We start from the raw sequence: 18,622 nt of genomic DNA, 5'->3' as shown, positions 1-18,622 counted from the left end.
TAAATCATAAAGTGCCTACTGTATACTCAATTCTAGGCTAGTCAGAATGTACATATGGCATCTAATTAATTACAAATAACAACCCTGCCAAGTAGGTGTTTATTATCCCATTTTTCAGACAAAAAAACTGAGGCCTGGGTCAGAGAAGCGCCTCTGAGGGGTTTAAGGTCTTCTCAGTGAAAGGTTTCCTTCTGGGTTTTGATTCCAAACAGCCCTTGGCTTAGTCCCTGTCCTCCCATTCACACCCAGCTGTGCTTCAGGATTGTCTAGCCCGAGACCCAATGTCCAATGTCAAAGCCCATGTTCAGAGAGAGGTGGCAGTCACACACCTACGTACCCAGATCGTCAGAGACAGAACCAGGGCTCGCCCTTGCCATCTTTGGTCAGGAGACGATGACCTTCTCCTTCTCCTGAGGTTTCTGTCCCAGCTTGGAGCCCTCAAGGTGGTGAACCTGACCTTTAGTAGGGCTGGTGCAGAGGGGGAGGGGTGCGTTAAACAAGGCCTCAGTCGTGGGGGTGTGAGCATCTTGCTGGTGAAATCAGAGGAGTCCTGGGCACAGCTAGAGAATCTGGGTATCAGTATGGATTTGCTGGGGGGAGTGTCACCCACTGGGGGAGGGGGTCACCCACCCTCACCCCCTGCCAACACCCAACACCATTGTCTGGCTCAGAGCAGGCGGCAAACCACGTGCTTTGGGTAAACGACCAAGCGTAGGAATGAAGGACATGGGGACGGGGGTGGGGGGGTTGGGGGGGTGGGGTGCGTAGGGCACTGATGGGCTGAGTGAGCACAGGAATGCTAGGAGCTTGGAGAAGGGGGACCCCCTGGGCTGCAGAGGCTGATTAGGACAATAGGTCAAGGGTGGGGTGGGGTGACACAGAGACTGTAGGCCGCTATGGAACTCAGTGGCCTGTGGGTGCTGGAAAGGGCACTCTGGCCACTCTTGCTCTGTGTCTAGGGTGGGGGTGGCAGGCCCATCTGAGAGAGCTGGCACACGGCGCTCTGTGCTATGGCAGTGTAGGCAAGGACTAGAAATAGAAAGTGTGAGCTTCGGGTGTCACCATGGGCAAGTCCCTGTCTTCCTGCCGGGGCTGCGGTTTTCTTCCAAGTACAGCATGGATTGTGTTACCTGCCAGTGGATTTCTGGGTAGCTGGTACCGAGGTCCTGGGGGAAGGCTGGTGGTGTGTTAATTAGAAGGTGCCTGGCTGCATTAGCAGATGTCCCCAGCAGGAAAAGTCCCAAGCTGGGTCTTCTCACATGCCTTCTCCTACACTGTGAGAGCCAGAGTGCTTGCCTCAGGACCAGGGGAGCTGGGAGAGTCAGGCCACCTGAGCCAGCACCCCAGGTTGGGGCCAGCCCATGACCTCCTCTCTGGCTTGCCAACCTGCTGTTTGCTCAGGAGGCCACGGCCTGGCCCAGCTCCGGGATCCGGGTATCTGGGCTCCCAGCCAGCACATGGTGAGGGCCCCACATGCCACCTTCCTGCCCACTAGTGGCCCCGGCCTGGAGTAGAAGGCCTCTTATCTGCATGCTCCATGGGGTCCTGGCAGCTGTAGCCCCAAGCCCATCTTAAGACATTTTGGGGGGATCTGGACTCATCTCCAAAATGGGTGGTGGCAGCAGTGACCTCATTAGGGGGTGTTGTTTTAAGGACTAAATGACATCACTGTCAACAGCAGCTCTTGGCCCCTCCCCACAGCCTCATGCTCCCTTCCAGTTGCTATGAGGTCAGAGGTACCTAAGACCTAAGGATCCAGGCGTAGAATAACTCAGGCCTATGTCTGGCTGCCTAGACTCCTGCCTCCACCTGGACAGAAGCCCCCTACCCACCCACCCCCAACTCCCCACACCTTGCTTTGAAACCTGTTCACCTGGCTGTGCCTAGCCACATTTCCTGGTACCTGGGCACAGGCAGGGATGGGCAGGCAGGGCATGGGGCATGGAGGAGGGCTGTGCCAGATGGCTGAGCTTCGAAAACAATGGGCCTCTGTGCCCCCTGGGAGGGGGCAGATCTCAGGCAGCCATTTGGCTTCCATTCTATAATAGAGCCCTCTTAGACTCAAAGCCCCAGGCCAGTGCTGGGAGACTGGGGCTCTGGAGGGCACGCCCCCCCCAAACCCCATCCTCACTGGGAGATCTGTGCCCTTTTTCCCACCAGGTGGGTAGAAGCACTTGGCGGGCAACCTCTGTCCCCAGTCTCTGCTGGCAGGCACAGGCTGGCAGGCACCCCTTAGGCCTCTGTCCCTGGCTAGCTCTGCCTGCCTAAGCCTTCATAAGCTGGCACGTTCTCCCAACGACTGTATCTGGTTGCCCATGTGTGTGCCAGGTGGGTGTCCTCAGGACAGGACAGGCAGAGGAGCACGAGAGGTGGAGGCTGGGAAGGAAAGTCAGCAGGGGCCAGATGCACTGGGGCCTCCATGTTTTTGGAACGCCCGTGTCGGCTTGACTCCCCTTCTGGTGCTTGGCATCAGCGTCCTCCAGGCTTCTAGGCAGTCCTTCACAGAAAGCCCCTCAGCTCCCACTCTGTAGATTCAAGAAAAGACGGGGCTCTCCGGCCGCTCTACATTCTCACAGAAGGAATGTACCCTGGCGAAGTGTGCCGTCACTTATCCTCAGCCTGCCCTAATACGTCCAACACCCCTCATGTTCAAACCTGGCTTGGACCCTGCTGTTTTGCAGGGCAAGACCTCATGAAGCATCAGAGCCCTGAAGGGTGTGTTGTGGGGGAGCTTAGATTTTCATCTCTGATCTGCTGTCGAATGCTGGGCCACCTTCACATGGTTCCTTGACCTCCCCAAGCCTCAGTTTGCCTTTCTGGGCATGAGGAGCCTGGGCCAGAGCCTTATCTGCCAGCTTAGTTGTTCAGTTCCGGTGAGAGTCCCAGGAGAGCCGATAAAGCAAAGGATAAAGAAAAGAAGCCTTTGAAAAGCTCAGAGCCTGCACCCCGCCCCCCAGGTGTGATTATTATTGTTACCTTGATTCAGTGATAAGTGCGATGCAGAACAGTTGCCAAGAAACCAGGAGCTGTCTGCAGCAGCTTCCAGCTGGCCCACTCAGGAACTGGGCCCTGTACCCTAGACCCCTGCCTGACTCTTTCTCAGGGAAAGATGGACACCACCAAGAGGTGAGGAAGCTGGGCCAACCGGCTGGTGACCAGGGAGCTGCAGGAGCTGAAGGTCACTCTCAAGTGTGCCTGGCCCAGGCTCCCAGGTTAGCTCTCCCTATGACGTTTGGCAAGTCACCTCTTATGTGGCTGCCACCTGTTCGTATGTCAAGGATGTGCCCAGTGCAGACAGGGCAAGCTTGGAGCCAAGAAGGCCATAACAATGTCCGCAGAAGTCCAGGGCTGGGGTGGAAAGTCGCTGTGGGCAGGCCAGTCGATAAGATGAGGAGCCTGTGTGGTGGACAGCTGGGACATACGTAGTGGAGTCAGACCCCAGCCTTGCCCTTTCTTTGCTGTGTGATCTTGGGCTGGTTAGAGAAAGTCTCTGTGCTTCTGTGTTTTCATCTGGACAAAAGTGTGATGAAGTCACACCTCAAAAAGCCATTGTGGGGTGGGGGGCGGGGGACAGGGGGCATCAAGATGGCTCAGTAGGTAAAGGCGCTTGTCACCAAGCCTGAGGACCTAAGTTTGATTTCTGGAACTCACGTGGTGAAGGAGAGAACCAACTCCTGTGAGTTGTCCTCTGCACACATTGTAGTTAGCATACATGCACACGCACATACGCACACATGCACACAAGCACACACACATATGCACACACGCACACACAGTACGCATACGTACACACACACACACACACACACACACACACACACACACACACACACGTATGCATACGTGCACACATGCAGGGCATCTGGCAGGGTGGGCCCCTTACCCCGGCTGCAGGAGTATGAAGAGTGGGGGATTCTTTTAACTGGGCTAGGCCTGAGGGTCAGGAAGGGTTTTGGAAAAGTGGGAAGGGGACAAGATTTAAGGGACCTCCTCCCGTGTAAACAGAATGACAGAGATGAGGATGGGACAGATGAGACGGGAGGGACCTAGAAGGCCAAGTTCATGTAGGTGGCGGGAGGTGTGCGGAGGCCAGGGCTGCAGGGAGTGAGGCTGGAGAGGAGCAGGAATGTCTGAGCAGAAGGCAGAGTTGAGGGGAGGGGGAGGAGAGGCTAAGTCTGTTGCTTCGAATTGTTAAATGAACAGCTGCTATTTGCTAAGAAGCTCTGTCATGTGGGGTTAAAGGGATACTTCTTCACCCAGATCCCTGGGAGTCTTATGGTCTTGGACTCACTGAATGTGACCTTCGGCAAGCACTCAATCTTGCAAGGTTTTAGTTTCTTCTCTCAAAAATTAAGGACCCCAGCTGGTAAGAGGGCTCAGCAGGCAAAGTTGCTTGCCGCCAAGCTTGAGGACCTGAGTTTGATCCCTGGGGCTGTGCTGTGGTGGAGAGAGAGAGCCAATTCCTCTGGGTTGTCCTCTTTCTTATTGTCATCCCTGTGCCGACCCTGCTGCCGGTACTGGCATCTCTTCAACGGTCAACAGGGTGTGATTAGCAGTGCTCAGCCCTTAGGCTGGGATGGCTCTGTGAGGACTGGTCCCTCAGGGTTGGCCACACGTTAAGAAGTTCAGATCTTGACTTTGGGGGCCTCAAACTAGGGTGCAGACGCCTGCTCTGTACGCCTTTCTGGTCCTGTTTCCTCGTCTAGGAAGTAGGCAGTTTGAAAGCACTACCTTGTTAGGCTGGAAGGCTTTTGTTACGATTGTCATTCCACCCATCAGGACTGAGGACAGAATGTCCTCTACCCCAGTCCCACCCCGCCCTTTCCCAGTCCTTTAGGACCCAGCTGAGGAGTTGCCTAGCTGGGGGAGGGCCAGGACTGTGGTCAATAGAGAGGAGGGAGCCCAGAGCAGGGAGGTGAGGGGTGGAGGTGGGGGGGGGGTTAAGTACAGGATGAGGGTCCTATAAAGGAGCTGAAGTATCCCCCCGACACACATCCCACAGCTGTGAGACACACCCCCTAGTTCTGTTCTGGCTTCAGTAGTTCTGAGAGAGATGGACATGGGATCTGGGGAGCAGGCTAAGTTGCTCTATTAGGACTTGCCACCAAGCTGACCAGCAGCTGTCAAAGTCTGATTCTGGGGCCATGAAACGGATAGAAAGTACCAGTTATTGAACCTGGCTATGGAAATCACCATCACATGCAGCCAGAGGATCCCAGGACAGTGGTCCTCACTAAGAGCACCCGTCTGGTCTCAACAGTACTTCTACTAAGCACATTTTTCTTTTTTTTTTTTTTTTGGTGGGAGGGAGTTCAAGACAGGGTTTCACTGAATAGCCTTGGTTGTCCTGGAGCCCACTCTGTAGACCAGGCTTGCCTGGAACCCAGAGATCCATCTGCCTCTGCCTCCTGAGTGCTGGAATTAAAGGTGTGTGCCACATTCTTCTTTACACTGCTGTGTGGGTAGAGCTTATCATCGGGATCACCAGCCAATTCCCAAATAAATGACAGGGAGACTTAATATTAATTATAAATGTTCCGCCAATAGCTTATGCTTGTTACTAACTAGCTCTTACAACTTAAATTAACCCATATTTCTTATCTACCCTCTGCCACGTAGTGGTACCTTTTTTCAGCATGGCATGTTCATCTGCTTCTCTTGCATCTGGTTGGCGACTCCTCTGAATCTGCTCTCCTTCTTCCCAGCATTCTCTTTGCCCCGAAAATCCTGCCTAGCTATCAGCCAATCAGCTTTTTATTAACAGTGAGAGCAATACATACTTACAGTGTATAAAGATTGTTCCACAGCACTGCTGGGCACCAGCCATGCTTGGTCAAGGCTGTGAGCTTTGAAGTCCGGCTGTCCTTTGTCTGTAAAATATGGGGGTCAGCAGGGGCCTGAGAGCTGGCTCCGAAGGTAAAGTGCTTACATTGCAAGTATCAGGACCTGAGTTCAGATCCCCAGCGCCCAGGTAAAAAGCTGCACAATGGCACACATTTTTAACCCCAGCTCTGAGGAGACAGAAATAGGAGGATGCCTGGGTCTCACTGACCTCATTAGCTCACTAGCCAATCAGTGAGCTCCAGGTTCAGTGAGCGCCCTTGCCTCAAAAAACCAAGATGGAGATCAATTGAGGAAGACACATGACATTGACCTCTAGCTTCCAGATACATGCATACCTATACACACGTGCACACATACACACACACACACACACACACACACACACACACACACACACACACACACACTTATGGGGGGGGGGAGAGAGAGAGGGAGGGAGAGAATAAGTAGCCCTAAACTCCAGTACAATAAGGGCAGAGTGGGTCTCCACAGAATCTACCTAAACACTGTATGGGCCTCTGTCTAATCTTCCACCCCATCTCCCCCTCCCCCTCCCCACTGTCAGCGCACACTGTGACAACAGAAGTTGTGTTGAGCACATTCCCTCACTCACCAACCTTCCATGGCTTCTTCCTGCTGCCCATCTTCAGTCAGTTAGCCAGCAAATACTCAGTGGGGCCCTACTTGGGAGAGAGTTCGTTGTGGGACTGCCTGTGACTGCACAGTCATGGTGCTGAACTGTTTCGGAGACAGAGGCCCAGAGGGACTGCTGTGTCCTGGACTCAAGCTACCCTAGTCAGTTGTTGTCTGCCATCATGTCCACACTGATGCTATGGCCTCAAAAGTCTGCTGCCACCAGGTCTGTCCTTTTGAGTCAAGCAATCCGGGACACAGACCTTGGAAGAAGTTGACAGCCCTTGGGGGTAGGGGGGGGCCCTGTGCTAAGTGGGGCTGGGGCTGGTTCCTCTGACCCAGGGAGAGGCAAAGAGGCTTAGAACTTGCCAGGGTCGTCTTCTGGGCCAGGATCCTATGGGTCCTGCCTCTCCTGGGTGTGTCTGCCTGTCTCTGCCTGACTCAAGCCTGCCACAGGCCACTGAAGCTCCTCTGGAAGGTGACTCACCCTCTTGGGACTAGCCTGCCTTGATGGAAGTGGGGCTGGGGCGCAGCCATGTCAGGTTGGCCTCGGGCAGCGATAGAAGCCAGGCCTGCTTCACCAGGCCATAGGTTCCCTGGATCCGGGAACCACTGGGCACGTCTTCCCCTTGACCTGGGAGGTGGACTCAGCAGGATTGTGTGGGAGACAGGTGCTGACTTCACTCTTTAGACCTATCCCCTGTCCTTCAAGGGTTGTGGGTGTAACTTCATCTAGGCTTAGCGTCAGATGGGTCATAAACAGTGGCCTGTTGTGGGCTGACTATGTGACCTCTGTGTACATCGTAGTCCATGTCCTAAAGTGGAAGTGAGGAGTTGTGTCTAGAAGGCCTGGGGAGTGGCTCACACAAGTCTGGCCACAGTGGGCCCACTGTGTGGCACTTACTGGCATTAGTAACAGCAGTCCTAAGGCTGCTGCCCACTAAAGACTCTGGGAGGGACCCAGAGAACTGGGGAACCTAACAGCTCCTGCTTCTACAGCAACATTTCCTGTGCTGACTCAGTTTCCATCTTCAGAATGGGCTGGAGAACTGGTGGAGAACTTGGGGGTCCACTCCTCTGACCTCTGGGAAGAGGAGCCCGCTTGTCAGCCCTGCTCAGGGAGGGCTCCCCCTGCCCTTCCTCCTGGAGAGCTCAGAGCCCTCCCCACCTCGCTCCCCCAGTTCTCAGGGACTCTTCTTCCCGGAGGTCCTGAATCTCCCAACCTGAGGCTCTCTCTGACCTCGGACTCCTTTTTCTCTTCCAGGAAGAGTGATGGACAGAAACAGTGCTTCCCTCAGGCACTAGACCTGCTACTAGTGGACTCGGTTCCCTCCCACCCTGCCTCACCTTATCCTAAGGTAAGTGACCCCAACCTATGGCCCTGGTCTGTGCCCCGCCATGCCAGGGCTGGGAGATACCTAAACGTGGCTATTGGGAAGATGTCAAATATTCGGTCGATGCCCCAAAAGGACACCATTCCTGACCGTTGGGTGGCTTGTGTGGTCTCAGAGATTGAACCAGTGTCTACAGAAGTGTTAGCAGTGGGACGTAGGGATAAACTATTAAGCAGCAGCTCCTTTGCCTTCTCTCCGTTATCATCATGGCCACAGCTGCCCCCACTATGGGCCAGATGTGTTAATAGTCGCAGACCGCACGCATCAGGATTGGATAAAAGGCATCTCTCCCACAGCCTGGGCTGTCTCTGGCTCCAAGCCCTGTGGTGAAGACTCATTTGTTGCTCTCATCAACAACTAAGGTTTGCCTGGTACCTGCTTATACCAAACTTAAAGATTCCTGGCAGGCCAGGACACGGCCCCTACCCCCAGAAGCCATGCCCTGGCCAGAAGATGAGTGACTGAATGGTGTCTGCACAGTGTCAGGGGCCAGGGGCAGCTGGTGTTTCAGGGGATTTGGTCAGTGCTGCATAGTACTTAGTGTCTTGCCTATAGCGTCTTCTGTCTCTCAGCTCTGTCCACTCCACTGCAGCCACGGCCATCCAAATCCAAGCTCAGTGATATTGTTATTCGCATAAAGGGATGCAGGCTGGATGCTGTGGGGCCAGGACCAGCTGATGCTTTTTGGCCAGCATGTGGCTCATGGACTCTCCAGTACTGAGGCAGGGTGTTCTGCAGTGACTAAAGCCTGCCTACAGCCACCTTGCCCTTTGCCCTTTCATCAACCTCAGGCAGGAAAACTGCTCTCAACTGGGATCTAAATGCTCAGAGATGTGAAGTCATCTTCCCCAGGGTTGCACAGCCAGGAAGGCTCTGCGAGGAACATCCTCCAGAGCTCTAGAATAAGGATTGACACCTTTCCTAGGCCAAGAGGACAAAGGACCAAGGAGTGTTATCTATGTATAGGACTGCTATCTCCATGGAAACCCCAAGGAGCGTGCTTTAAGTCACATACAGGCCTCCTGGGATCTTCCCCTGCCTTCCCAGGCAGGGTCAAAAGCGTCCTCAGGAAACAGAGACTTGATGGCAGCCACTTGCTCAAGCAGCTGGGTTTGTGAGTGAAGTCTTCCCAGGCTCTGGACTGTTACTTGTCCTCTCTGGGCTTTGGTCTTTTCATCTAGGAAGGGAGGTGGGTATAGCACATCCTTGGAGCCTTGTACCTCAGACGGCCCAAGGTGGGTCCTTCTGATTACCATGGATGACCCTTCAGCCTCCTGGCCTCCACTCAGCTGGCTACCACTTTCCAATTGTGCTAACACACCTCAGTGAGTTTCTGACCACTCCGTTCCCACAGTCCACTGCTCCTCCAAATTAGGACCCATTCTGTGAACAGTTGTCCCTTTCGAGGGCTGGACATCAACTCCCAGACACTGAGCGACTCCTCTGTGGTTTCCAGCAGGCTCCTGGCTCCAAGCCTGCGCTACCCTCCAGTTTTCCTCAGCACCCTTTATCGGTACATATTTATCAAGATACTGGAACCAGTCTGGGGGGCACATGACCTCCCTGTGCATAAGGACAAGTTCCGCCTATAACACAGAGTGGACAATGTCTTCTCTATCAACCTTGCCAGCTCGCCACTGGGCAATGCCCGTGAAGTGTTGGGAATAATCAGTCTGCCTGCGTTCTCAGGGCTGGGCAGGGGAATTCTCTTCTCTTTGGTGAGCCACACTTGAATAGACTCTAGCTGCCCTCTGCAGGACTCAGGGACTATAGAATCTACATACAAGTGCACAAGTCCTATACCTAGACACTGGGGGCCTGGCCACAGACAGACAGACACAAGCACATATCTATAGCGTATTCAGACTTGCACATGAACACATGAAGGAGATGGACAGTAAACATCCCTACCCATCCCTTCCAACCCACCCCCCCACACTTCTATTCTACAGAAATGCAGTATGTCACACACAGTCACAAGTAGCCTTGGAGCTGCACACGTACACACTGGAAGCGTGCATAGCATCCACTCTACCTGGCCTACATATCGCTGGTGATATGAGCAGGCTTGGCCTCCCCCAGGGCCAGTGTGGGAAAGGATGTTCCTCTGGCTGCATTGTGATGGGTGCCCGGAAGTGTGCAGGTCTGGAAGTGGTTGCATAAATCAATATTTGCTGCTGTTAATTATTAAAGCCAAAGCTACTTGGTGTCTGGAATGCACATCTCTGGCGTTCCCGCTGGCTCTCTGGGCCCGAGCCTGACCTGGGGCCAGGTCTGGGAGGGAAAGGAAAGTGCTGCCTGCCTTCCTCGCAGAGGCTCCCTGGCCCTGGGGACAGAGGGTAGTGGGCAGTGCTTCTGGGAAGTTGCAAGAGGTCTGGCCCCCCGAGCTGGAGGACAGCCCTACCCCTGCAGCACCCAGGATTCTCCAGCCTCTGTCTGGAGAGTGGGTGCTATGGCTGGGGGCCTGTCCACACTGCACAGTGGCTACACCAGCCCAAGACACAAGGACAGTAGTGTCAGATGGGAGGACTTCAGAGGCCTTGTACTTTAGATGGAGAATTGGGTCAACAGAGGTGCCAGAGACTCCCTTATGCACTCTGAAGTTGTAGCAAGGCCAGAGCTAGACCCTGAGGAACCTAAACTATAGAATACCGGTCCTAAAGTTCGCATGTGCCTTTCTCTCCACTCCAGGCTTTCCCCCAGGGTTGGGCAGGGTGCTGAGGTGGAGAAGAGGTGAGGAGGAGGCCGCTCCACGCTCTTCTAGGGTTTTCCTAGTGGTGTGATCTCGGATAAGCTATTGCACCTCTTGGAATACGGTTTTCTTGTCAGTCTAATAAAGATAGCCAAGTACCTCCTTGGCTGTGGCAAGACGGTGAGACACGCAGAAGGGTCCAGCTAAGGAAGTGCTCAAGAAAATCACCGTCTCCAGGACTTTTGCATTCCCTGGGCACAGCTGTCCCAAGAACCCTGTCCTTGAAGCCCAGAGGCAGGCAGGGTCTCCAGCCTGGGAAGGCACAGCTGCTAATAGACGTGCCTAAGGCTTCCTGCGCGCAGGCGCAGTGTCCCAGGCCGCCGGGGGCGTGGCCTAGATGTCCCGCCCCCACCCGCGCCTCCCGCACCTGGCGCCCCGCCCCCTCGGGCCCGGCCGCCGGGCGAGCCCAGAGAAGGCAGAGCGGCGGCGGGACGGGAGCTCGGAGCTCCGGCTACGGGGCCCGGGGCCGGGCCGGCTTGCGGAGCCGCCGGGTCTGGGGCTCGGGATGGCGCAGCCGCGGCCCCCAGCACCCCAGGGCCGTCCGCGAAGGGGCTCGCTGCCGGCTGTGGCCGGCTGGCAGGTGAGGACGTTGGCAGGGGCGGCCTGGCCGACGGGGGACCCTAGGGCCACCACTCAGCTCAACTACCCCGAGTCCGGCAAGCTGTGCCCGAGCCCCATCACGGTGGATGTGTGCACTTTTGGACTGACACCCGGACCACACGGAGCACCCCAGTCCCACGGGCAGTTTTCCACAGCTGCCCGTGGGACAGACGTGAGGACACTGGCCGTTGGGCTGCAGTGGCATTGGGTGTGTGTATGTGACTGCTGCTGGGACTACCCGCTGCCTTTCCTACACGGATGGGGTACAGATGTCACAGGGTGACTTTGTGGTGGCTTTTCCCCAGGTGGGATGCCCCGGCTTCTGGCCACACCACTCTAGCCTTCCTTTGCCATGTGTCAGGGCGTCTGCTGCTGCCTGTGGGGCTGTAACTGTGGGTGTTACTTGTTGCTGTGTGTGTACACTCTGGGTGACAGTACCATGTGTCAGTGTTTATGTAGTTGTGATTCCGGTGCAGCAGTGTGTGATGTTTCATTGTGCCTGGATGTTTGGTCACCTTCAGTGGGCCCCCTTCCCTCCTCAGCCCATTGCTGGGTGTCTTTGGAAGGGGTAGGGGTCAGAGGCTGTCTGGCTGCCCCGAACAGATGGAGGCAGTGTTGTCAAACAGTCGAGTTGACAGGTGTGTTTGTCTTCCGGGACTTTAGGTGTGTGTCTGTGCTGTCTGCCAAAGTGCCAGTGGGATCCGTTCTTCCAAACTCAGAGGTGTTGGGTGTGGCCACAGGTGACCATGGCCCAGGGGCTCCTGGGTACTGCTGAAGTGGACTTTACAGGCTGGGTCTTGCTCTGTAGGCAGGCTTCAGACCGTGCGCATGAGGGCTTAGGTTCCATGATCTTCTCGATGCGCATGTGTGGTGTTGGGTGGCTGTACTCAGGACCCCGTGGAGCCTAACAACGCTGGCAGTTGCCCGATTCCTCTTCCTTTCCTCAGAACTCTTGTCTGCAGTGTCGGATGCCGTCTTGGGTCTCTTGTGCAGCATGCCTCGATCCTGGCAATGATGCCTGGGATTCTGTGTCTGTTTCCCTGAGCACCTAGCTGTCCCTGCCCATGCCAGTGTGTCTCCTGGTCTCAGCCAGGAGAGAATGACTGTGTTTGCATGTGCAGTGACTGGGGTGCAGGCTGCACAGGTGTGGGTTTGCATATGTGTGAATCTCAGGTACGTGGACCTGAGTGTGTGTTGTGTGTAACTCAGGACAACAACATGCGTATATGTGTGTTAGGCTATGTCTTTAAGAATTACTCTGCATAGGTGCCATGTGGACCCCTGTGTGTGTGTTTCTTGATACACAAAAGGTATGCCTGGTGCAGTGAAACTGTCCAAATCATGGTGTGCAGGCCTGTGTGTGTCCCACAGACAGAGTGTGTGTTTCCTGGTACACAACCTTAGCACATGTGTGTGAGCTCAGATGGCTCCACCTGGGCAGTAGGAACTGCTCGAGTTGAACCTTGGAAGGGTTGGGGGGAAGGCTGCCCTGGAGACTCTAGGGGCTTCCCAGGCCTGGCCCCCAATCTGCCAGCCTCCATCCGGTAGGGATGCCGCCTTCCAGGAAGACTCAGAAGGGAGTTGGCGTTGAAGAGGCCCATGCTGCCAAGCAGCTGCCAGACGCTGCATTAACCCTCTGTGTGTCCTGATTCGCCTTGGACAGGCTGGCTTGTGCATGTGGGGTGCATGTGGGCTCATGCACAGGTGAAGGACCGATGGCAGGCTAACCTCTCCCCAAAGTGTCCCCAGCACACTGCTTGTGTTAAGGGCTGTCTGGCCTGGGCATTGGTAAACTGGCTCTTCCTGAGTGCTGGTGAACCACAGACCCTCCCTCCATACCTGATGCCTGGTGGGTCTTGGCACTCGGGCTGAGTCCTGGGGGCTCTCAGGGGTCCATATGCCAATCCTGGGAATGATATCTTTGTATTGGCAGAGGGGAAGATGTCTCTTCTCCTGAAGTAACTTCCTCCTCCTTTAGGAAAGCAGACTGAGTAGGGTGTCTGCCAGAGACCCAGGACCTAAGTTCTAGGCTCCCCTCACTAGGTGACCCAACTAGCCAAACTCTGGGGGGGTTAGCCTTACAGAGCCCCTCCCACAAAGTCCTGGTCACTCCCTCTGGCACCTGATGAGAGGACCAGGCAAGCTGAGGTGGCTGGAGCCTGTTCCAGGCTTGGTAGCATCAGCTGGGCTTCCCTCAGGATTGACCTCACTCTCCCATCTCTGTTCCAGAACACAGATCTGTTTGAGATGATTGAAAAGATGCAGGTAAGAATGGGCCAGGGAGCCTCAGAGCTGGCTGGGCTAAAGGTGGCGATCCCCTGCCTGCCTCCTCTCTGTGAACTCATCCAGGGTCCCAGCTCCCATCCCTTCCTGGGTCCCCAGCAAGTCATCCCCACATGTACATACCAACCTAGCTCATCAGAGTCCTGGGAGGCTCCTGTGCAGTGACCCCATGCAGGATGGAGGAGGGGATAGATGCGCAGATGCAGGTGGGGGAGGCATTAGTGAGCCAGGCAGCCTGGGGTGCAGCCCTGCCCCTTGCTTCACCCCTGCTCACCCTCCACCTCCCAGCTCTGCTCTGTCTGTGGCATGGGTGAGTGTCTGGACGGGGACAAAGGGTAACAGGGTAGGGTGAGAGGTGACTTGAAGAAAGCTCAGGAGCCTCCTTCACATCTCTGGCTTGCCTCCCATCCCTCCAGTTTCTTTGCCTTTTCCTCTTCCCTCTCTTCCTCCTCCCCCTCCATCTCCTTCCCCTCCAAGGATCTCCTGATGCATGCACTAGCCCCTCCCTACAAACAACACACACACACACACACACACACACACACACACACACACACACCCCACATGCCTGCGTACACTTCCCTGCCCCCACTCCCAGCAGCACGTGCGTTCCTGCACAGAGCCCCCAGCTCCTCTTGCTGCTGTACCTCCCTCAGCTCATCACCGTGGGGATGCCAGAGGCTTGAGGAACGATCTGGCCAACACCCCATTCTGCAAGTGCCCCTACATACATGGGCATCTCTCTCAGGGCTTTCTCTTCAGTCCAGGGAGGGCTCCCGGTGGCAGGCATGGCAGAAGGGTAACAGTATACCTTCTCTTGCAGGGAAGCAGGATGGATGAACAGCGATGCTCCTTCCCACCGCCTCTCAAAGTAGGTGGACCAGACTCTGGGCCATTCACCCTACTGGGCTGGGTAGGGTCCAGGAAGAGTGTCCCAGTTGCCACTGTGTGTCAGTATTGGTGAGCAGGGTACCTGGCCCTGAGAATTCAGCAGCTTGTAGAGCCTTTTCCCCGACCCAGGCAAGAGCTTTCAAGCCAGCCCTTGCTGCCCTCCTGCACCACCAAAGGCACTTGCCCCTCCAGGCCACCTCATACCAAAGCTGAGGCCTTGGTTGTGGCAAAGATGGTTGCTGTCACATGGTTGTGTTTCCTTATTGGCCTGTGAGCCCCCGCCCCACTCCGCCCAGATCCTCAGATAGGCATGTACCTCCATTGATTCGAGACTCCCCTAGAGGATGTGGCTGGACCCAGGGGAAGGTTCCAGGGCTGCAGGCACGTGCAGAGCTGTAAGCCTGAAGCTTCATTCGGGGCTGGGGTCTCAGAGCTGTCCTTAGACGGATGCCACCAGGTGCTTGGTGGGGATTTCACTTCTAAGGTCCTGCTTGGAGTGTTGTCTCTGTCTGTCCCGGCTTTCCTCAGGGGAGGCAGGGAACCTCCCTTGTCCCTGGCTTTGGAAGATATCAGACTCAGGGAGCCTCTGAACAAGCGTGTGTGTGTGTGTGTGTGTGTGTGTGTGTGTGTGTGTGTGTGTGTGTCAAGGGTGAAGCCCCACCTCAGCTGGTCCTTGGCTTGTTTGTATTTTGCAGACGGAAGAGGACTACATTCCCTACCCAAGTGTCCATGAGGTACCAGCCTCAGCCCCACACCCGCCCTTACCATGACCCTGGGAGGCCCTCATGCAGGCCTGTCCCATGGAGACTCACTTTCCAGTCCTGACAGTTGTGAGGTTATTTGAATCCGAGGCCTCTCGGCCACGTGTTTCAGCCCATGGCCCTGGGCCACACTCTCTTTCACCCTCTCCCCATCTTTTTTTTTTTTTTTTTAAAATTAAAAATCCCCTCTCCCCATCTTTTGCATAGTGCTGAGAGGTAAGGAGCCAAGCAGGTTCCCCAGGGGGTGGATGAGAGCCTTGGGTTTCATAGCCCTGGACTGTCCCATAGTACCTGGTAGTCCTGGGACTGAGTTGGGGGTTGCCTTGGGGCCCTTAGTGGGTGCCATGTGGAGTAGCTCTCAGCCGAGTCCCCCTCTAGGTTCTGGGGCGAGAAGGGCCCTTCCCCCTCATCCTGCTGCCCCAGTTTGGGGGCTACTGGATTGAAGGCACCAACCATGAAATCACCAGCATCCCTGAGACAGAGCCACTGCAGTCTCCCACCACCAAGATCAAGCTGGAGTGCAACCCCACAGCACGCATCTACCGGAAGCACTTTCTGGGCAAGGTGAGTGGCTGGCTAGGGTGGGAGGCGGGGCCCCACAGGAAGTGGCGTTAGGCTGAAGCTGGGTCAGTATTCCGGAATTCTGAGTCTCAGGGAGCATCATGTGGATTAATTCATTCACTCGACAAATGTTGCAAAAGGCAGACAGGCATAGTTGTGAGGAGAAGAGACCCCATCATGGTTTGTGCCTTAGCTAGGTTACCTACTGTGTGCCTCAGTTTCCCCATCTGCAAAAATGGCAATTGTGACATCTGTCTCATGTGGTTGCTGGGAAGCCTTAATGAGGAGATTCCAGTAGGGGGTTTTGAATGGCATCTCAAACCAAGCAAGTGCTTTTCAACATGAGCAAATTATGAGCACCAGCTGTGTACCTGGTCTCTGAGCACCAGTTGTATACCTGGTCTTGCACTGAGCACTAGATATGGAAAACAAAATTGAACCAGACTTGGCCCTCAGCAGCCAGGGCGAGTGGCTGGGAAGACACAGGAGTGTCATAGTTTGACTTGGACTGGTGTCATCACAGCCTCAGAGCCAGGGACTCTGCCCGGTAACTGCTCCGTAGACTGACCCACAGTGACACTCTGCTGAGTAGTTACTGAGCAAGGTGATAACTCTCCATAGTTATCAGGTGTGCACTGGGTATGGCGATTATATGCCTGTAATCGCCAGCACTTGGGAATCTGAGGCAGGAGGATTACCACAAGTTCAAGGCCTACCCTGGCCACAGAGCAAGATCTTGTCTCAACAGAAATGAAAAGAAAGAAGTTACTGGGTGGGAGCTGAGAACCCCTGTGCTGGGATCCTAGATACCACACCAGGTGCTGTCAGGAGAATTGTGCTGTGTGCTCAAGGGCCTCAGGGCTCTTACCTTCTCTTTCTTTCTTCCTTCTATTGATCTGGTCGTGTTATCTTGGGTGTTTTATTTGATCTTCTTATTTAACTGCTTCCTTATCTGTAAAAATGGGGGTAAGACAAGTGCATGTGAAGCATATAATAAACATGTGGTTGTTGGTAGCTGCCACCACACCTGTCTGCTCCCTCTGTGAGAGCAAGACTCTCCCATTCTTGCGGAAGAGGAAGCGGAAACTCAGGTGAGGTGACTTGGTCTAGATCAGTGTGTGTGTGTGTGTGTGTATGTGTGTGTGTGTGTGTGTGTGTGTGTGTGTGTGTGTGTGTGTGTGTGCACAGAATGGAAGAAGGGGTACCCTTGCAGGATTAGGAAAATATGTGGCCTCAGTGTGGCCCCAGAGCACCAGGCTGCTTCTAGGAAATCCTGGTGCTGTCTGGTTGAAGGTGGGGCGGGCCATCACTGTGTGGTGACTAATCCAGCCAGCCTTTGCCTGGGGACAGACCCAGAGCATAGCACTTGAGTCTACCCCCTGGCTGGGCCTGGGCTGGAGGGAGGGAGACCTTCATTCCAGGTGCCCACTGTCCAGTACTCTCAGCTGTGTCTAGGAGTCAGGGATTGTGAGCCTGGCATGTAGTTGGCACTCTAAAGTTTACTAAAGGAGTCCCAGTGCCGAGCGGGGGTGGGGGGGTGTCTTCCACACAGCAGATACTAAGGTACAGGTGGGGTCTGTGGTGACCAGGGTCAGGTCAGCAGGACAGAGGGGAGGTGGTGGGGTGGCTAGGGAAGAGGCAGTGTCTAGCACAGGACCACATGTTGGTAAGAGGCAGTCAGGGTGGCCTTAGGAACCGATTTCCTGAGACCATGATCCCACCTTCCACTGTGTCTCTAGGGCTTCTCTGGCCTTGTGGGGAACTCCCAGCCCCTGGACTTCCTGGACAAGTACCTGTCACTCATCTGTGGACAGTGTTAGGCATTTTGGGGTTTTCTCCAACCCTGTGCCTAGGCTGGGGTTCAGGGGGGCTCTGGTCTAGGTCCATTCATTGGACCTAGTTCAGGGGAGCTGCAAATTTGAGGGCACACCCCCTAGCCCTGCCTCTCTCTCCACCCTGCCTCCAAATGCAATGTTCATGTTTAAACAAGATTCATTTCCAGAATGATTCTCAGGGCGGGTGTGGCTGAACAGTTCCACTCCCAGGCCCAAGCCAGCAGGGGGAGCCCAGGGCCAGGCTGGGGCTGCAGTACCTCACTTCTGGGCTTAGGAATTCCCCCCCCCAAGGTTCCCCCAAAGGCCTGGGTTCCCATAGGAGGGGTGCCGTTCCTGTCATAGGCGTCCCCTCTTCTCTCGGTGAGGAGAGCAGGAACCTGCCTGGTTAGTTAGGATGCGTCACTTCCTGCTTCTCACGGGCCTTGGCTTCAGGGGCCACGGAGCCACAGGTTGGGCAATCAGCTGTTCGGCTTCTTTTCCTTCTAGTGCCTGGCACATGCTAGTGGCCCCTAAACCTCCCTCCCTCCCCACTCCCTCCATTCTGTGGAGGTCAGAAGAGGGCGCTGGATCCCCTGACCCTAGAGTTACAGGCAGGTGTGAGCCACCTGACATGGCTTCTGGGAACAGACCTCAGGTCCTCTCTACAAGAGCAGTCCATGCTCTTAACTACTGAGCCATCCAGCCCCATCCTAGCATTCTTCTTTCTGGAGGCTGACCTTGAACTCCGGATCGCCTGTCTCAGCCTTCCTAGGCTGGAATGCCAGGTGTTCACTACCACGCCTGTCTAGTTGGCTTTTCTTTTCTTTTCTTTTCCTTTCTTCCTTTCTTTTTTTCTTTCCTTCTTCTTCTTCTTCTTCTTCTTCTTCTTCTTCTTCTTCTTCTTCTTCTTCTTCTTCTTCTTCTTCTTCTTCTTCTTCTCCTTCTCCTTCTCCCTTCTCCTTCTCCTTCTCCTCCTTCTCTCTCTCTCTCTCTCTCTCTCTCTCTCTCTCTCTCTCTCTCTCTCTCTCTCTCTCTCTCTTTCTCTCTCCCTTTCTTTTTTTGTTTCTTGAGACAGGGTTTCTTTGTATA

At 54.9% G+C, this 18,622-nt stretch overlaps 1 protein-coding gene across 1 annotated transcript in view; it reads left to right on the top strand.

Annotated features, from left to right (window-relative positions):
• Positions 1–18,622, top strand: part of Rap1gap (RAP1 GTPase activating protein) — a 50,287-nt gene that overhangs the window by 16,553 nt on the left and 15,112 nt on the right. The window contains 5 exon segments of the mRNA XM_052714967.1: positions 7,742–7,835; positions 13,453–13,488; positions 14,330–14,377; positions 15,093–15,131; positions 15,537–15,722. Coding sequence (XP_052570927.1) covers positions 7,742–7,835; positions 13,453–13,488; positions 14,330–14,377; positions 15,093–15,131; positions 15,537–15,722 — 403 coding nt within the window.

The sequence above is a fragment of the Peromyscus californicus genome, unplaced genomic scaffold (genome assembly GCF_007827085.1).
Source record: "Peromyscus californicus insignis strain IS unplaced genomic scaffold, ASM782708v3 Scaffold_5__1_contigs__length_169319896, whole genome shotgun sequence".
In the NCBI taxonomy this organism is placed as follows: domain Eukaryota; kingdom Metazoa; phylum Chordata; class Mammalia; order Rodentia; family Cricetidae; genus Peromyscus; species Peromyscus californicus.
The sequence above is the reverse complement of the archived record's forward strand: the minus strand, read 5'-3'. Positions and strand labels throughout refer to the sequence as shown.